Raw genomic sequence first — 19,246 nt, 5'->3', positions numbered from 1 at the left:
ATAAATTAGAAATTCAGCCTCTGAGACATGTCTATCATCTCATTCTCTAATCTCATTATCTATGCAGGATTCTGAGTGGGCGGGCGGCTATGATAATGAGGCACTGTGCTGATTGGCTGCCTGACGCGATGACGCGATACACCGCTACGAAAAAATTGTGGAAGCTCCGGCCGGCGGAGTTACCGTGTCCTAACACCGTGTCATGACTGCATGCGATGCGAGTGAGCGTCAGCGACAAAATCAATATCATTGCTTTATTTTCTATTGGACTGTCCTAACTGGTCGCAGTACGACGCGGCACGCCGTTTTGAGCTGGCCGTTTCCTGCCGCATGCGTTGAAAGCCGGTTGAAAGCGCTGTAGGAAACGGTCACGGATGAGGAACGGCTGATCCAGTTAGTTGAAATGAGAAGTTATCTCTATGATACCTCCTCATTTCACTACAAAAACCTCAAAGTGGCAGCTGCTGGAGGGAGATGGACAGAGAGCGTCCGATGTCACGCAGTGCCACACGATAGTGGGACGCTCGCATGCAGTCACATGGTTTTATAGTTGTGGGCGTGGTTTGCATTTTCATTACGTAACGAAAACGCGCAGAATCAGACTGGACGGCTCATCCAGGCGGCTGTACAGACACTGCAGAATTTGGTTGCTTTCCTCCTTCTCTGAGTTAGCAGGCTGAGGGGAGACCACTTTATATATGTTAAAGCAAGAAAAAACGTGTTTTTCATAATAGGTCCCCTTTAATCGTGGCATTGGTTTTAAAAGACCATTTGCATTATTAAGCTTCATTATTTTTAATTTCTCAGATAACAAGGAGCAAGAGTTTTACATCTATTGAGTAACGGCTTCCTGGTGCACAAGACTCACCGTGAGAGCATGGCAGGACTCTGAGTTTGTCTCCTTCCTCATACTCATCCAGGCATATGGCACAGACATCATAGTTATCCCCTGGGTAAGAAAAATAGAACACAAATTCAGTTTATTGGGCAGATTTACACAGCAATGATAATCCTCGTTTCTTATTAGCCAGTTGAGACGCATAACTGTCAGATAGCTGGAGCGCTCTGACACGAGGGGCTCATTAGTCCTACGGATTCATTCAGCTGCTGATTACGGCTCAGGACTCGTTCATTCACAATATTAAAAGCAGCAATAAAAGGTACTGCCGATCCTCCCAAAAATGTGATCCGAGATGATGACCCCCTGTGGTAGATTTAAATGAGATTTAAATTAACTCCATCCCAACATTTGTGTAATGAGAGCACGGTTGCTTTTAATGCTCGTTTTGTCACTGGTCACTGAGGTTAGGCAGCGCCATGATGTGCGAAACAATTAGGAACTCCAGCTGCCTGGCAAGTCTGATTTCCTTCCATTCTTTGTCCAAATATGTCCCTGAACCCACCCCGTCCTGACCAGCCCTCGGCCTGCAGATGGACGGAGCAGCTTTTAATATACCACGATCAGAGATCCTGAAGTAACTCGAGGTGCAAAGACTGCAGACCGAAAAGCTCGGGAATTTAAAAACACGCTCCCATCCAAATTCCACAGCGTCCTTCTTTTCCCTTCCCTTCCCTCTTCCCCGTCGGGTCTGGAGGGGAGCATGACTGGTGTGTTTATGCAAGCTTTAAAAGAGTATGTTTTCCCAAACTAGACCTTCTGTGTTCGTGCCAGGGCTGCATGTGACCGTATAAGGAAGGGGAGTCCCATCCTCCATCCTCCTCAACGCCCCCCCACTTCCACTTTTTTTTTTAAACTCTCCATAAGTCAGCAACTTCAGCTTGAGACAATAAACCCAGTTCTTTTTTCCTGTTTACGTTTTTTCAGCTTTGTTTTTTACACCTGTCAAAAGGGCAACACAAGTATGAGCCCAATCTTCTTCTTCTTCTTCTTCTTCTTCATTGCCCGCCAGTCAGGGTTAACAAGAGGCAGCGTTTGCTCAGGCGTGGATCCAGGATACACTCAGGAAATGCTGAACTGTGGCAATAACGGAGCTATTCTAAGAGCCGCAGACAGAAAACGTTCAGTGGCCGGCTGAACTCTGTCCTGCGAACCACGCCGACTGGTTTGAGGAGATAATGAACAGGGCTGGCTGTTGTACAAACACATGCCATGTACTATGCCCTTTTTTTTTTTGTTGTTGTGGCAATGCAAACACCTATAACGCTCACAATTTAAGACAAAAGCCTGAAAATAGCTTTAACGATGCCAAGGGCTCTGCACGCTGATAAACAGTGCAGCGCCTCTGCAGCAGAAAGCAAATCTACGGCGATACGGGACAAATCACCCCCTTTGGACTGATCTGGAACTTAAAACGTGAGATTCAGAGGATCTTTCTATGCCAACTGCAAACAGTGAGTTCATGCTTGGTAACTTTAGGTCGTGGGGATCCCCTACGTTCCTCTCCGCTCCACAATTCTTCATTAGTCGTCCAGTCGTCCTGCTCTCAGAGGAGCCGCGCTGCCCTACTGAACTTCAGATGAGCGATGAACGCAGGAGCCGGAGCACACCGAATGAAAGAAAGTGTGACAGAAAAACGGAGGAATCGTGAGGATAAAAATGTAACTGCACAGTTTGGTTGGCGCTTCTCCGGGTGCCCGGGCCAGAAGGACAGAGAGAGCCCCTCAGTGCTGACATCAACATGCTTCACACACTGAGGGCTGATACACTGCAGCTGCTCTGTTCCGAGTGTGTGTGTGTGTGTGTGTGTGTGAGCTCAGCTTCCTGTCTCAACACACAAGGAGGGAATGTATTAGAGGTTGAGGGTCAGAGGAAGAGTCCGGTCTAAAACAAGCGTTGAAAACAATACCCTTGTGTTTGTTACTGTGTGTGCGCTCACTGTTTCTAACTCTAGACGGCTGAAAACTTGCCGTCCACAACCCTCCCGCCACACGTCAGACTTGCACCCTCAGAGGGGAATGACGCAAAGCTCTGCAATAAACTCCAAGCATAAGTCAAGTTAATGGCAGAGCTGCACTGTACTCCGACAGCCGCGGCAGCTGCCATTACATAATCCTGTGCATTGACACAGATCTTGTGGTACAGGCTGCTGCTCAGACTGGTATTGTGCACTAATTACACGGGCATCGTGGTTTTCATTAAAGCATTGTGCACTATTCATACAGCGGGACTTTCTGTTTGTCTGCGCTTGGTTTAAGCTCGTGGAAACCCGCTTCCACACATGCAAGTTTGAGGTAAAGTAGCATCCCCACATTACATGCTGCCCGCTGTGATTATGAAATATAACATGTCATTTTAGAGAGAATAAACCAAACGTGAGCAATTTTAGGAAGTAAATATGTCAGCAACTAAAGGAAAGGCAATAAATATGTGTAAAAAAAAAACAAAAACAAGTGTGAAGGTGGGCAGAGCAGCTCATCAGCAGCGAGGGATCCTGCCAGCACAGCAGCAGTGGAGGAGCCGGATGACAAATATATTCCTGAAACAGCTTCAAATAGCCAAAAACACATCCCATGATGTTGTTTTAACACTTTCCAGGCCCATGATTCACTTACACTCGATAGTTAAATGGAAGATAAACATGTAGCCTTTTGAACGCGACCGCAACTGCAGTCAGAAAACTAATTCTGCTATGAGCAAAGGCTTCAAACAGTTGCATGAGAAATGTGGAATGAATTGATCCTGCGTGCATTCAGTAATTTCACTGTGACAAAGACGTAAATGAGTGAGGATAAAGCAAAAAACGCACTGATGTTTGCTGCTCTGGTTGTGGAAGGAATGCAGCTCTGAGAGCAGCACATCCCTGCTCCCCGTCACTACGTCTCTGGTCAGCACTAGCGGCTCGTCGGGGCCTCGGCCCCCCGTTGGGCAGCATTCCCACTCTGTGCTGCACACATAAACACTGCTGCACTGATGTTCCTCAAAGTTCAGGCATGGAGCCCAACATCTTCCAGACGGCAACATTCTTGTGCAGCTCATGACGCTTGTTGTCCAACAGAAAGCGCAAAAACTAAACGAACTAGTCAAATATCGTTCCTTTATTTTTAATACATACACACACAATGTGTTTTTGTGTATTAGGCTCTTAAAAATGGCTCAACTTGAGGCTGCAGAGCTGTTTCACAGGTTTTTTTCCTACCTACCTCTCTGCATAACCTGCATGCAGCAGGGTCCACCACACAAATGGGAGTGCTTTATGCTCGCAGTGGTAACGTCGCCTTGAGTCGTCTGGCCTGAATCAGAGGAGAAGAGCGGTACTGCGCAGATTTTAAAAGCTCATCTCCTTCTAGCTCTTCAGTCCCTGCCTTCCCCCTCATTTTGTAGTCTTCAGCGCACAATAAAGTCACGGCTGACACCTCTCTCTGGCCTTAACATGCAGGTAGTTTTCCTGCACATGCTGCAGTGCCCATGATGTGACTAGAATTTAATGGTAAAAGCTTAGAACACTTTTCCTTTAAAAGTCTGCAGAAGGAAATGTATTGAAAACAAAAAAAGAAGCGCAACTGGCTAAACCCAGTTATTAGATTGATTTCCTCTTACCTGGATTGAGGACGGGCTAACAACACAACTCAACAACAGCTCCTGCAGAGCTAGCATTGCTCCAGAGCAAAGACCTTAAAAGGTGATTAGGTAGAAATCTGGCGTCCCCTTTCTGTTTGGCTAAATGCTCTGACTCAGCTGACAGCATTGCAGAACCCCCCCAACCCCCCACAAGGCCGTTTCCTGAACATCTGAACTCACTGTAGCGGTGGCCAGAATCGACTGTAACAGCGCCTTGTGGAAACCCTGAGTCAGTGCTGGCGCAGACACCCAGAGAGCACAAACCGCAGAGTCTGAGGTGACAGACACGGCTACTATACAATCTCGGCTCTTATATTTGTAGCCGGGCACGGAGGAGCAGTTCATCTCCTTCAATTTGCAGCTTTGCGATAGGAATACTTATGAGCCACCGGTTCTCTTTCAGGTTCCCCGTGGCCCCCCTGCACAGCTTATTGTAGCCAAGGCCCGCCCAGTTTGATAAATAGGGCTCCAGGAGTAATGCAGCTGGCACAAAAAACCCTCCAAACGCACAAGCAATCTTATTTCACCATAGTCCAAAAGGGGATTTGCATTTCTAACCAAAGCAATGCCAGTCTGACTTTTACATTCAGACTGGAGGGGAATGATAACCTAAATAAAGCTGCACAAGTTTCAAATAAACTGCCCAAAATTCCACATGAAGGTTCCACTGACATCTCTCCTCGCTTTAATCGCACCAGCCGCACACGATGTACCAAAATTCACCCGAGTTTTGACTAAGCCAGACCTCCGGCGTGACCGACATCACATTCCAAACTATCAGTCATGTGTTCGGTCTCAACAGAGACGAGCTCTAATCTGCAACGCTGGGGTTTGGCGGAAAAAGAGAAATCAAGTCCATATTAATCCGATTAGCTCCAAGGTGGAGAGTTCTGGTGGAGAACGGTGTGTCACAATACACAGATGACATTTCTACACTCTGTTGGATCATGTGAGAAGAAAGCAGCACAGAACAGGAGGAAAAAAAGTGAGGGAGTGGAAGCTGCGGGCACACAGCTGTCGTCATAACAACAGAAAATACATGTTTTTCTCCAGTGAAGTTTTCCATGCATCTTTGAGGATGTTTTCTGGTAGTCAACATCTAAACACCCACAATAAATACTGGAAATGATGCAACTCTAAGGTTGTACAATATTTGATAGTCCTAAAAAAATGATAGCCGGAACTAGGGCTGGGCGATTTTGGACAAAAATAAAATCCCGATTTTTTTCTCTGACAACCCGATTTTCGATTTCGATTTCGATTTTTTTGGTAAAACTACAAAAGACAATGGAATAAATAGTTTCAAATATTTTATCTTCATTTTTTAAAGAAAAATAGCAAACACATTTCCCTATTGGGAATGAAGTGCAATTGAAAGATACTGTAAATCCTCCTTGAGTTTAGTAAAGTGACAACATTTACAATTTTTTTGACCAAACAAAGATGACTAGACGAGCTCTGTCTGTAATGCAAAGCTGCAAAAAAGGAAAATCAATTTTCCGATTTTCCTTTTTTTAACATCGTCTTGATTAATAAATCTGATTTAGATTTAAAATCGATTAAATCGCACAGCCCTAGCCAAAACCATAATCAACATTTAAATTCATCAGCCTCCTCCCCAACCAGTGAGAGCTGGTGCAGCTCCAGCAATCTCGATCAAGATGAAGCAGGCGTAGAAAGTGAAATGATGATTGAATCTGTCCATCACTACAAGGTGAGATGTCTGAGAACGCTTCCCCACCTTTCTTGTACTTGTGGATGGGAAGTTTCTTGAGTTGATCTTTCCGCAGGCGGCTCCTCCGAGCCCTGTGTCGGTCCTGGACAAATTTGGTTATCTAATTTCAGCAGGAAGAATGAAAAAAAGAAAGATGTTTAGACTGCACTGGGACTGATAGCACACTAAATAAAGACTCAGGTTAGAATGAAGATACTATAAATGTACCCACCATGAAAACCACAATGAGGATGAGGCAGATTCCCACAATGATGAGGAAAGGGATCAGGTAGTATTCCAGCGGCAGGCTGAAGTCTGGGATGAGAACCACGTGCCCCCTGATGGAACAGGCAGAGCATTGTCAGGACCAGGCCACATGCTTTACCATAGACATTTAATACAGGCATATGTTTTAGCAGCATTTAGCTGAAGGGTGAAGGATGCTCTCTTTGGTGTCACCAGTCACATAACAGCTTCTCTCTATCAACATCAAACTTGACTTAGTTTTATCTGAACTCCATCTAGACAAAAAACATGCAATTGTTTATTAAAATTAGAGAAAAAAAAATTAGAGACAAAAACAGACATCAGAAGAATTGTTTTTACAACTAAACTCAAAAATCTATCCAATATTCAGCACTACTTGTGCTGCAGCAGTATGTTCTCCCTGGTTTTTGACGCATTGCTTCCTTTTATAAATCAACTGGCCACATGCCTTCTGGATTTATGGAATATTGATTTACGCAAAATGTGGTGCAGCATGAGCCCTGGAAACCAACTCTGCCTAAGCTACTGAACATAACCAGGCCAGCTGAGTGGAAAATTAGGATGTCACCTCTGACCTCTTACTTAGCCCACATGGAGACATTTGTAAAATATGATGCCAGCAGCAGCAGTGACATCGCATCACAAGATAAATCCCCACCTCTGCAGATTTCGAAGCATGCAGTCGGCATTAGCGAACGCTTACAACAAATTTAACTCAGAGCTGGAATCCAGAGGATAGGCAGCCAGCTTTTTACAGTCAAGGAAAAGAATGTTAATGTAGAAAAATGTGCAAAGAGCTGATTAGGAATCTGGTTCTGCTGGTACCGATGGCCAGAAAAAGGAGATGTTGTTTAGTCGTACCCTTTGTCGTACATGTAGTCCTCTTTCAGAGAGATGGCCGTTTCCTCACCCACAAACACAGACGGGATAACGATCTGCTTCACAACATCCACTAAAACAAAAAAAGAACAATTATTAAATAGTATGATTAATTATCAAAGCTTTATTCCCATTACAAATGGTGGCATGAACGTGGCATTGATACCATATAAATAAACTTTCCACAAGCACACATCATGAGGGACAAAGTGATGCAATGACAGTGTTCCACCTGCAAGGCTGTTTTTAACAGTATAACCACAGTCGTACCTAATGGAGTCATTGTTGAGGCTGATCCCTTACAGCACATGTGCTGGAGGAAGAAGGATGTGAATATACAGTTTTCCTCATTTTCTTAAACTGCGTTTGGACAGTCTTCAGTTTAATAATTTTCTTCTTTAAAGTCACTCAAGTAATAAAACATAAGCTTTCCCAGGTTGCCTTGAAGATGATCTTTGGGCTGAAGGAGGTTTGAGGCCTGGCCTCTGGCTCTTGGCTGCGTCTTCCTCCTCTCCGCCCCTGAGTGAGGTCGGCCCATCGCTTTCATCAGTTCAGAAATGGTCAAACTTTGATTTTTAAATTGTGAATGGAAAATGTACTCGAAATGGTACTTGACTACAAAACAAAGAATTGAGTTTAATTACATTGACACATTTACTGGGCTACAGTAACAAGATGAGATGTATGAAAACCAGTCTCACCAAACGTGTAAAGTGGGTCCTTCTAAGAACCGAGGCCTTTGGGATAAAATGTGACTGGTGCAAGTGAAAACATGAAACGCACAATCTCACAACACAAAAGCCATAGCAGAACCCAAATGTGTCTATCACAGTTTCGGTTTGAAATGTCAATAAAGGTGAACTGTAAAATGACGATAAGTGCTTCCGGAAAAAAATGAAAAAGAGAATGGATGTTCAGATCTTTTAAATTATGGCAGATTTATTTCCATTCCTGCAGCCACTCTGGCATTAAATCATTAGTTTCATTTTAAATAAGGACATATGTTATAAAACTAATTGCCACAAGACACATCGTTGTCCACGACCTCATGGAAGAGCAGTGCTTTCAAAACTCCTGTTGTCCAACCTACTGAGCGCAAAGGGGGCAATTTCTACAAAAAAAGCAAATGTGACTCTTGGTATTTCATGTGACCTGAAAAAGTGTTTTAATTGCAGTTATGCAAAACACTTTACCCCAGCCCCCCCTCTTTTAATGATATGTGCTAGTTTATCAAAATGGATGGGTTCCCATTAAGGAAACTTTCAATTTGCAATTTCAATTTGTGTAATTTGAAGGGGGACGGAAACGCCTGGCAGATATCCTGCCTGCAGAACACCCCACACCTTCCTGAGACTTCACACTCCTAACTAAAAATCTGAGCAACTTTTTGTCCACAAAAACAGACTACAAATGAAAATTAGAGATTGGCTATATCTGGCATATTTACATTGTTATGTTCAATCCTTTTAAATACTTTTTTTTTAAGACAAGAAGCTAACGGTTAATCACAGTTCGTGCATGCGCCTGGGGGGGAGTGGAGTGCAGGGTGTTAACTTACAATCATTGGATCCCATGCCAATCAAGTCTTCGGAGTCCACATTGTGGACAATGGCTGCCTTGTACCCGGCTTTCTGAGCGTTGAGGACCTGAGAGGAGAAAACATTTGATGTATAAAAACACATCAGAAGTCTAAAATCAGCTACTACACAAGAATGAGATGCCAATGTGTCTAAAAATGATGGCATGTGTGATTTTGTCACGTGACCAAATCTGAACGGCATCACTCTTATGTTTACGACAAAGACGGGCCGTCCTCTCAGGCTATTCAGCTTTGGTTTCATCACACGAGTCATACACGTGCATGCGGCAAATTATGTGCTCCTCAACCGCTGTTTCCAGATTCAGCATGCCCTTTTCTATTGATATGAATGACTTCTTTCACTTGACTGAAAAACCGATTTCTCAAAGACGATAAGTTTTCATTTTGAATTTTCTTTGTGCGGCAGGAGCGAGCACAGACCACACACACGGAAGCATGGAGGCAGCGCAGCAGCATTCAACCTGTTTTAGACGTGATGTTTGCAGCAACTTGCTCCAACAATAAACACTGCAGTCAGCTGACTGAGCTGTGACACAGGATACAAACCAGGAAGCTTTCACACAAACAGAGAAACAGATGCCAAAAACAAGGCACAACATGATAACGCTTAGTGGTATGAGAAGTTAAAACAGCTCCGGCCATCTGGCCTCCTTTCAATATTACCCATTCCCATTAAAGTAAGTGTGGTGGTGAACACATCTGTAAATGTGTTTAAACTGCATATAAACACGTTACAATGTCCAAACTACTTAACTGCTTGTTTCTCTCATCATTTCTGCAGTAAAAACCTTAGCCAGCAGCAGTGTGACAGGTGTTTACAGGGTTCTGTCCTGTGAAAGAAATCCTTTCACTTTTAATGAATCCAAATAACTATTTCCAATATCATTCCTGAAAAAACTGTTCAAAGCTGTTGCATGACGTGTGTGTGTGTGTATATGTGTATATATATATATATATATATATATATATATATATATATATATATATATATATATATATAAAAATAAATTCAATAACAGAAGAGTGAGGAAAAAATACACGAAAATAGAAAAGAAATTCAAGAATCCTAAATGCTGGGCAGAAAGATTTGGAATCTCAGTAACTGTCTACTCACATACAGATGGAGTGAAAAATCGAGTTTAAAAAAAAAAAAAAATGGAAAAAAATCGAGTTTTAGGACTCTAACTTCTTAGTTGCGTTTTTCTTTTCTTTTTGCAGCTGCAATTCTGTTATGTGTTAAATCCGCGCTGCATCAATCTACAGCGGGGAGGCAGGACATACCCTACACCTGGTAGGGCGATGTGTCAACTTCAGAGCAACACAAACTTGCTCAGCAGCAGGCGGAGGCAAGTTGTTAACGTCTGTCCCTTCTTTATCATGTATGAAAAATTGATAAATGTCATTGAAAAAGTGGTTAATGACAATAACAACTTACTTCCAATGACATAACGCGCCAAGTAGCCAATGAGCTACTAGATCTCGACTATGTCCCGCCTTCCTGCTGTAGATTGGCGCGGTGCAGATTTGACATCGGTTTTAGAAAAAGTGCAACTGAGAAAAACGGCTTGAAAAATAGGATTGGTTTTAGAAATGACGGAGAGACAAGAAAAGTATGGCTCAGAAATAAGATACTAGAAATTTTGATTTCTTGTTTACAAATCTGGGTTTTGATTCTCAGATTTTAGGTTTTGATTTGCAACACATTTTGTGTTGAATTGACTCCATATAAATAGTTCAAACTTTCCAGAAGCACACATCATGAGGGACAAAGTGATGATATAACCCCAGTGGTATCCTGTAGGGTCATTGTTGAGGCTGGTCCCTTACAGCACATTTGCTGGAGGAAGAAGGATGTGAATACAATCTTGGAATGAATCATTGTGTGCTCCAACACAGACAATCGTGTCGCTAAACAAAAGACAGTAAATGTTTCCTTTAATATTAAGAAAAAAAAAAAAAACAGACTGATGAAGCTGTTTTATGACAGTCATCGTCAAATCAGTGAATCTCCAGTCCTTCTCAGTGCTTCCTTAACTCAACCGTTACTCTCCTCTTTAATTATACATGCATTTCAGGACAAATCATATCCAGCTTATGAATTACAAAATACTTGTGCATCATTCTGCAGAAGCTTAAACTACTGTTACTCTCAGTCAAGAAAGTTGTATCACCAACGTTCACCAGAATAGACTGGCATGGGAACAGCAAGCTCTGAATATTTGCAGATCTATACATGTCACTGAAGATTTAAAAAGGCATTCAAATCGGTTTTCTGGTCTTACCAGTCCTGCTCAACAGGGTTCATGTCAGATTCTGAAGCCACTCCCGTATTTGCTTGGTGGTTTACTTCAGGTTATCCTATTGTTAAAATGTGCACTTTTGTCCCGGCCGGAGATCGTCAGTATCAGTTACAGCTGCTCTGCATTTTTCTGCGCCTGTTTCTTCTGTCTATTCTGGCAAATCTTTGTCCCTGTTACAGAAAAAATCTTCCTGGAGAATGATACTACCACCATGTTTGACTGTAAGGCTGGTCCTAACCAGGTGACCCTCAGTGCCGGTTCCCTTCACACATACATAGCTTTAGACATCGCGGCCAAATAGTTCAGTCTTTGAGTCATCAGATGAGAGATTGTACTTCTCATGAGCTAAGCTTACTCTTGGCAATTTTCCAGGGATCTGTCTTGCATCTTTCAGTGGGTAATAACTTTTATCTGGCCACCAGCACACGAGCTTGACATTCTCCAAAGTTTCTCATCTCAACAAAGAAATTCCTTTCATTGCTGCAGAGATGCTCTCGTATCCTTCCTCAGATCTGTGCTTCGACGCTATCCTGTCCTGCACATGCTTCTCATCGCCCGGTATTAACTTCAAAATGCACCATTAGTCGTGTTTCCATTACCCCTAGATTTGCACAAAACCCAAATATTGAGAAAAAGATCCTGTAAAGAGCTGGATGTGACAGCCGGTCAATCTAAAGTAATTAAAATCTAGTATCCAGCTGTTTTTGGCCTAATTAATACAATGTAGTCGTGCTTTAACTCTACCTAATCATTACTGCATTACATAATGGCTTTGCCTCTGAATAATCATTTGAATGATTTGTCTGCTGTCTTCATCATCCGACTATTTCTCAACAGCAGTAGTGACAATCACAACAATTTGTCAAAGACTAAAGATGTTTTTGTCCATTTTATTCAAAGTCCAGATTTTCTTTATAATTGTTTTGAAGAGAAGTCTTGCAGGAAGAGATACAGAGAGAGGAGATACGCTCATACAGAGAAAAACACCCTTCAATAGAAACACTGACATCCCGCAGTGCTACTTTTGTCACAAATTCAGACTTTCTCTTTTCTTTTGCGAAAAAGTGTCATGGAAACACGACTTCTGAGATTGACGCAGCCAGGTAGACGTTATTATAGCCACTGATAGAAGTGTGATAACCAAGAACTGAATTCATAAGAAACTATTTAAATGGGATACTCATCTTTTCACCAAATAAAAGTAAACTCCCAAAACCTATATCTGCTTTGTGTTTCAAGAAAAGAATAAAGATGGGTGAAACACAGCAAAATAGAACTTGATGTGGTTTGAAAATGTTATGCTGGCACAGAAATTAAATTTAAAAAAATTAAAATACATTGCACTTAATTTCTTACACCATATTAATTTAGTCGCTTATAACGAAAAGAAAAAATAGAAATAATATATAATACTGTCATTGAATTATAAAAGAAAAACAACAGATGTGATGGAGAAGTATCTGTAAAAACAACTGGGAAGAACTGACCACTAAAATTTAGTAAAGCAGGAAAAAACATATGTGTATTTTTTTGACATTTCCATTACTGTGACTTGCAGGCTGAAGAAATGCTTGTGCTCATTATTCAGCGCCTTCCGCTGGTAATTAACACGCACACCCAGCCGGTGAAAGTGAGTACGATGCTGGCCTGTGCAGACTGTCCGATGCAGAGCAGAAATAGAGAGAAATCCGTTTAGTCTGCCGTTCATTAACATGCAAGGTCTCGCTCACGTGAAACCCCTGGAAATGAGCGTGCAGGAGTGTCAACGCGGCCAGAGCTGCTCTCTTTGCATGAGCACTGAACTCTGCTGTGATGCAGGGAAATCCATTTAGACCTGCGAGGGTGAACGCTGTGTGTGCATATTGTGGCCTGTGTGGACGCTTTGTCTGCTCCTTGTCATCACGATTTTATGCGCAGGCATACGTAAAGCAGCGTGTACGGCAGCCGCAGCATTGTGATCCCATGTGTTTTGCTGTGAGGGTGCATTGTGATGAGGTATCAATGGCTTCTGTGTGCATCTAAAGGCAGACTGTCTGGATAAGCGACGCACACAATGTGCATGTCTGGATCTAGGTGTGTGTGTGTGTGTGAGTGTTTTGATGGAGCAAAATTAAACAATTGAAAGGTGATTTGTGTATGATACAACTAAGAATATGAAATATGCTTCTAATATAGCAGAAGACTGTAAGGAATATAAAACAACAACAAAAAAAACGTCAGCTCTGGTTGGGTGAAAATACATAACGCAACATTTGGCACAGGCCAGAATGTAGGAAAAATGCTTTGAAAAAATGGTCAAGGGTGGATAAAGTTGGTCTGTAGGGTCATTAAAAATCTTTTTTGAGAGGATTTTACAGTAAAAGTAAGAAGCCCTTCCTAGTTGCACACCATCTGGATGCCAGTGTGTGCTGTGGCTGGGATCTGCTGAGAAATTCAACCGCTGCTGCCTCACCCTTGTGTTTGCATGGGCAGAGATAAGAACATTCGGTGCATTCCTGAGACGAATGAGAGCGAAGAAATCAGAAGAGGGGAGGAGGAGGAGGAGGAGGAGGAGGGGGCAAAAATGGAGACACAAAACCTCTTAGAATAAATAAATCAATTATTCAAAAGACCTTGTGACTGGAATGGCATACAAAAACACATGCAAACAAATTATGCATCGGAAAAGCAGGATCTCTCCTCCACGATCTTCAGACCCTCCCGCCAAGATGCAGCACCATCATTCAAATTCATAACAGCTTTCATCATGTCACTAAATTGCTGCTACCCTTGAGGGATGATGGAAAGGAATCCTGCTGCTCTCCTTCAGCATCTCTGCGCTCTGCTCATATGGGAACTTAATCCTAAACAGTTTTATGCAACCGATTTAATTTTGACACTTGGGCTGGAGTTGAAGTGTCTCGGAGTCTTGTTCAAAAGTGAGGGAAGAACGGAGCGGGAGATCGATAGGCGGATCGGTGTGGCATCCGCAGTGATGCAGACTCTGCATCGTCGTGCTGAAGAATGAGCTGAGCCTAAAGGCGAAGTTCTCCATTTACCAGTCAGCCCGCGTTCCTACCCTCACCCGCGGTCACGAGCTGTGGGTGGTTCACTGGAAGAATGAGATCGCAGATATAGGCGGCGGAAATGACTTTCCTCCGCAGGGTGTCCCGGCTCCCCCTTAGAGATAGGGTGGGAAGCTCGGCCATCCGGGAGAGACTCATCCGCATCGAGAGGAGCCGGATGAGGTGGCTCGGGCATCTGGTGAGGATTCCCAAGGATGCCTCCCTTGTGAGGTTTGACACGTCCCACTGGGAGGAGACCCCCGGGAAAGACCCAAGACACGCTGGAGGGACTAAGTCTCTCAGCTGGCCTGGAAACACCTTTGGATCCCCCAGGTGAGCTGGATGATGGGGCTGAAACTTCTAAACCTTTTTATTGTACCCATGAAATGGAAAGCTACACATAAAAAACAAAGAGCTAAGTGCCTGTTTTCAAAAGTATTTCTACATTTCTTCTTTTGGTCATGTGACAGCATGACTTGGCTCTCTTGGCTGTATTTTCTTTTTACCCCTCCTTCAAACCCCACATCATTTTCTTTTTTATATCATCAGGATGTGGACAAAAAAAAAGAGAAACATAATAAACTGCAGCAGCCTGTTATCTGAAAAGCACAGCCTCTGGCCTTTTGACTTAATCCCGACTTGGCCTTTGCCAATTAAGACCAGATGCAGCATATGCAGTTATCTCCCTCCCGGACCTGGAGCAATGTCTTTTAAACTATCCTTTTAGGTATTAGACTACGTTAAAAAAGAAAGAAAAAAAAAGGTTTCTTCATCTTTAATGGATTAAGCACAAACTAACAAGGTTAACAAGTTTTTTTTGTTTGTTTTTTTAAAGTCTAAACTCATTTTAATTGGCCTAATTAAAGCCACGTGAATGAGCTCTAAGAGTAAGTAACATGATTTATAAGCCCAGAGTAAAAGCAAACATTTACATCAACACTACTATCAAATGTGATGTATTTACTTGGAGAACTATAAGCAGGCTCATAATGAACCTTTTGTAGCTCGCTCCTCATCCGTGCTTGATGCTATCTTTACTGTTAGACCATAAAATCAACACACCCGATCCTCCCCCATCAGTGAGCCAAAGATGAGTTTTATTTTCTTAAGGGTGGCCAGCCCTCCCAATTCTGATCGTATATGAATAACTAGTCTGGTTCCTCTGGATTCAACTTTGACTTTCCTGGAGCGGTACCAGCAGATACTGGCTCTGGACACCACTGAACAGGCAGACCACGAATCAGAGAAACGAAGCGTAGTCAGGGTGACAAGCAGTAAAACAATGTTGATCTGATCAATTCTGCAGCCTTCTTAGTTGTTTCTTTGATGCTCCTGTATAAGTTGCTGCATAAAACCCATCGCTGGCCCTTTGCAATAATGTGTATGTTATGTTTGAACAACTCAAAGCTGTATTGAACCTGCTCGCCAGTGTGTTGCAACAGAGCAAGACATGAATTGACCTTGAAGAAGGGAAACCTGCAAAGCGAGGGGAGAGGTACTGTAAACATTCAGCAAGACAAAACTGGCCATCTGTGTTCTCAAGAAATTATCTTGTCGTCCTCGCTGCTTCCCTCAGACCATTGCAGAGTAATAAACTTCTGTTTTGCGTACAATTATGGCTCATTTCCCTTCTATGTTTTGATAAAACGTGGTTTGGAGAGGAGACCAGATGGATGATTGGGTCAGAGTCACACTAAGCCAGCGTCGCAGATCAGTCACATAGTGTGAACACCACGATGACTTCAAGGTTCCTGATCACAAGACAGCGACAGCGTGTTGATTTTATGGTCCGAACAGAACACCAAATAGCTGACTGCCACACCAGAGACGCTGTTGAAGCGTCAACACCTGAATTTCCAACTAAATGTCTGCATTAAACAGGAAAAATGATAATATGCAGTATAAATTATATATATACAGTATATGTTCATTTGAAAGTATATATTTGGGTGCCTGAAATCATTGTCAACTCCAAAAATCAAAATAACCTTGTTACTTTGTTTGAGGCTCCTTCAGCCTAATAAAGTGTCATTCAGGGAGATTTACAGGACGCTGTGAGATCACGTACCAAAGTGAGAGTAAAATGATCCTGCCTCTCCACCCAGTGTCACATCTTCCTGCATATGCTGCAGGTCTGAAGTGAATAGCTGCAAAGCTATTACACCAATTTCAGATGAAGAGTGGACTCTAATAAAAAATGCCAGAAACATTTAATAAAGATAAGAGCAAAATATATCCCCATTGAGCTCTGTGGAGACTCCAAGAGGTTTATGTGCTCTTCAGGACGGTAGGTGGCTTCCTGGAGACCGACTGTGATCAACTATGCTTTTATTTTGGGCCGAGTCCTCTAAACGTGTGGGATTGGGTGCTAAAGTGAGGAAAGTTGCAGGAAAAAAAAAGGCCCGTCTCCGATCAACCGTAAAATGGAAAAAAGGTATTTCCAAGTTGTTTCTGCTGCAGGTCACTGCACTTTCGATCCTTGTGGAATGATGTGAGTTTGTGTGCAGCAGGTGCCGACGCTCATGTGTTATAAACACTGGTCTCAGCTGATTAAAGCTAGATTCTACTGTCTGGAAACAAATAAAAGGGGATGCACACACACACACCTTCATTTTGATCTGTATCCATGTACTGTTGCTCAGCAGACCCCTTTTTGTCATGACTTTACTCTGACACTATACACACACAAAGACATTCAGCATGTAAATGGCATGTGCAGCTCTCCTCTTGTTTGCCTTCTCCCCAGTCTCATACTAGGATTAATGTGGTGTCTTCTGGAAAGACACTGCTGATAACATCACTAGGCACTGCTGCATCACCACTCTGTGGGTGTGTCAATAATTACAGCCTCTTCACTCCTGCATGTGAGAATCTGCTGCTGATGCTGCACAGTCTCCCGATGCAGCTCTGCAGTTCAAAACACACCAACTTAGCCCCATCTATTTACTGTCCCATTGCACCAATGACATGTCCCTTGTGCATCTTCCTCTTCTTCAATTCTGCTTTAACCTTTTCATCTTTTTTTTTAACACAATTTAACTCCATGCTTGTGTCCTCTTAATGGAGATATGTTATGATTAAGAGCTGCTTCTCTGTGCTTAACTGAATAAATTTCGGTACCAAAAGTGTATTAAAAAAAAAAAACTAAACTAAACAAAAACCTGCCACTTTGGTTTTGAAATTATGTAAAAAAAAAAAAAAAAAAAAAAAAAAAAAAACATTCAGATTTATGCTGCACTCACTGAACCTCTGAGATGGAAATATCAGTATCCTTGATGCCTTATTTGTTTAGTTTTTTTGTTTAGATAGAAATTACAATTTCCCATTTGTCACTGAATGCAACATCAGTACCAAAAGCCACCAATGAGTTGCCCAGATCAGCACTTTTACACAAGCCTCTCAAAGCTAACAAAAGAAAGAACAAAACAAAACTGAACAACAAAGAGAAAAAGAAAAAAAAAAAATCAGTGAAAGTAAATCTTAAGTTTAACAGGCTTCATGGTTTACCAACCAGCTGACTCGGCTGTTTTTTTTTATTGAAGTGCTTCTGTCCATGGTACGACGTTTGTAACAGACGGATCCAATTCAGCTAAAAGAAGGATCAGTAAAAGGTCATAAAACTGGAAACAAGAGAAGTGTAAGTATTTAATCCTGTGAGTCCAGTATTTAAGAGGCAGCACCGACAGAAACAGGGGCTTAAACCTGCTGCTGTGAACAAGGACACAAAGACATGGTTGCAGTGGGAGCTGTAGTGCTTCACCTGTGGTGTACTTAAGTACAGAACATGGCATTTTATGTAGACACTGGGAAATTGTGTCAACTTGTGGAAAGAAACAGGGGTATAAGATGTTTATTTTAAGCTCAGATGCATAAACAGCCAGCAAATACAGTCAGCTGGACAACATTTGCATAAATCTAACTTGACGTAAATTCTGTGTAAATGAGTTCTCGCAACATAGTACACTTTGTTCCCACTATTTCTCCGCTGAAGTGCTTTAAGAAATGATGATCTGAGATTTTTTTTTCCCCAATAACGTCTATGAACAATGTCCCTGAATTTTCACTTTGTTTTCAGACTAGACCCAGTATGTAAACTGGGAAGCAAAGATCTGCCAGTCCAATCTTAACTTCATCGTCCCTCAACTCTGAAGCCTCTAACCCCCATGTCGTTCATGTCTCTTCTCTCGCCCCTCGACAGCGTTTCTTCTTTGCCCTCTAGTTCCTCAGCCCCCCCCGCGTCTCTCCACATGCCCACCCCTCCCAACGCTGTCTTCCTGCCGCCCTTCCTTCTTTATTTCTCCTTCCCTCTAGCTCATTACTGTTTCAGAGGAGCACCGCACTGAACAGAATTGGGTTTTAGTTTCAAGGTCCAGACGGATGATTAGATAAATAGTTCAATAAAGCATCAAACTCCAGGGAGCGGTTATATATCCTGATAACGAAGCATAGTTGCGATGACTGCACTGCACTTGAACTACAGGTTCAATACAATTAACACAGCTTTTTAAAATAATTCTGTACTTTTTTTTTTTTTCAGTCGTACAGATAAATGTTTGGTTAAAGTCAGCTCTGCCTGTGTTCTGTATGAGGGAGTTTTTGCGTTATATAACTTTCACATTTAAAACATTTTTGTGATGTAGAACCCGTGCTTTTGTGTCTTTGTGTCCTGCAGGTCAAATGGAGCAAAGTGAGCTGTTTGTTGCCCCAACAAATTGCAAAAGACATAATGTCAGCACCGAAAAGTCACACAACCACATCAGATATGCCTCCCCTCCCTCTTTCTCCCTCTCCCTCTCACACACACACACACACACACACACACACACACACGCACACACACACAAGCTAGTCATCCATCCAGTCAGCCATAGTCATACCCTGTCATAAGACTGAGTGAGCGAATGCAGGAAGCCAGATCATTGT

The 19,246-nt window shown here is 42.5% G+C and overlaps 1 protein-coding gene across 1 annotated transcript in view; it reads right to left on the bottom strand.

The window, feature by feature from the left end:
• Window positions 1-19,246, bottom strand: part of rnf13 (ring finger protein 13) — a 51,498-nt gene that overhangs the window by 1,461 nt on the left and 30,791 nt on the right. Inside the window, exons 5-9 of the mRNA XM_061738462.1 lie at window positions 8,938-9,025; window positions 7,362-7,452; window positions 6,466-6,571; window positions 6,261-6,354; window positions 869-949 (exon numbers count right to left, since the gene is read on the bottom strand). Of these exons, the coding sequence (XP_061594446.1) occupies window positions 869-949; window positions 6,261-6,354; window positions 6,466-6,571; window positions 7,362-7,452; window positions 8,938-9,025 (460 nt within the window). The remainder of the gene's footprint in view (window positions 1-868; window positions 950-6,260; window positions 6,355-6,465; window positions 6,572-7,361; window positions 7,453-8,937; window positions 9,026-19,246) is intronic.

The sequence above is a fragment of the Cololabis saira genome, chromosome 13 (genome assembly GCF_033807715.1).
Source record: "Cololabis saira isolate AMF1-May2022 chromosome 13, fColSai1.1, whole genome shotgun sequence".
NCBI lineage: Eukaryota > Metazoa > Chordata > Actinopteri > Beloniformes > Belonidae > Cololabis > Cololabis saira.
This window is presented reverse-complemented; position numbering and strand designations above follow the sequence as displayed.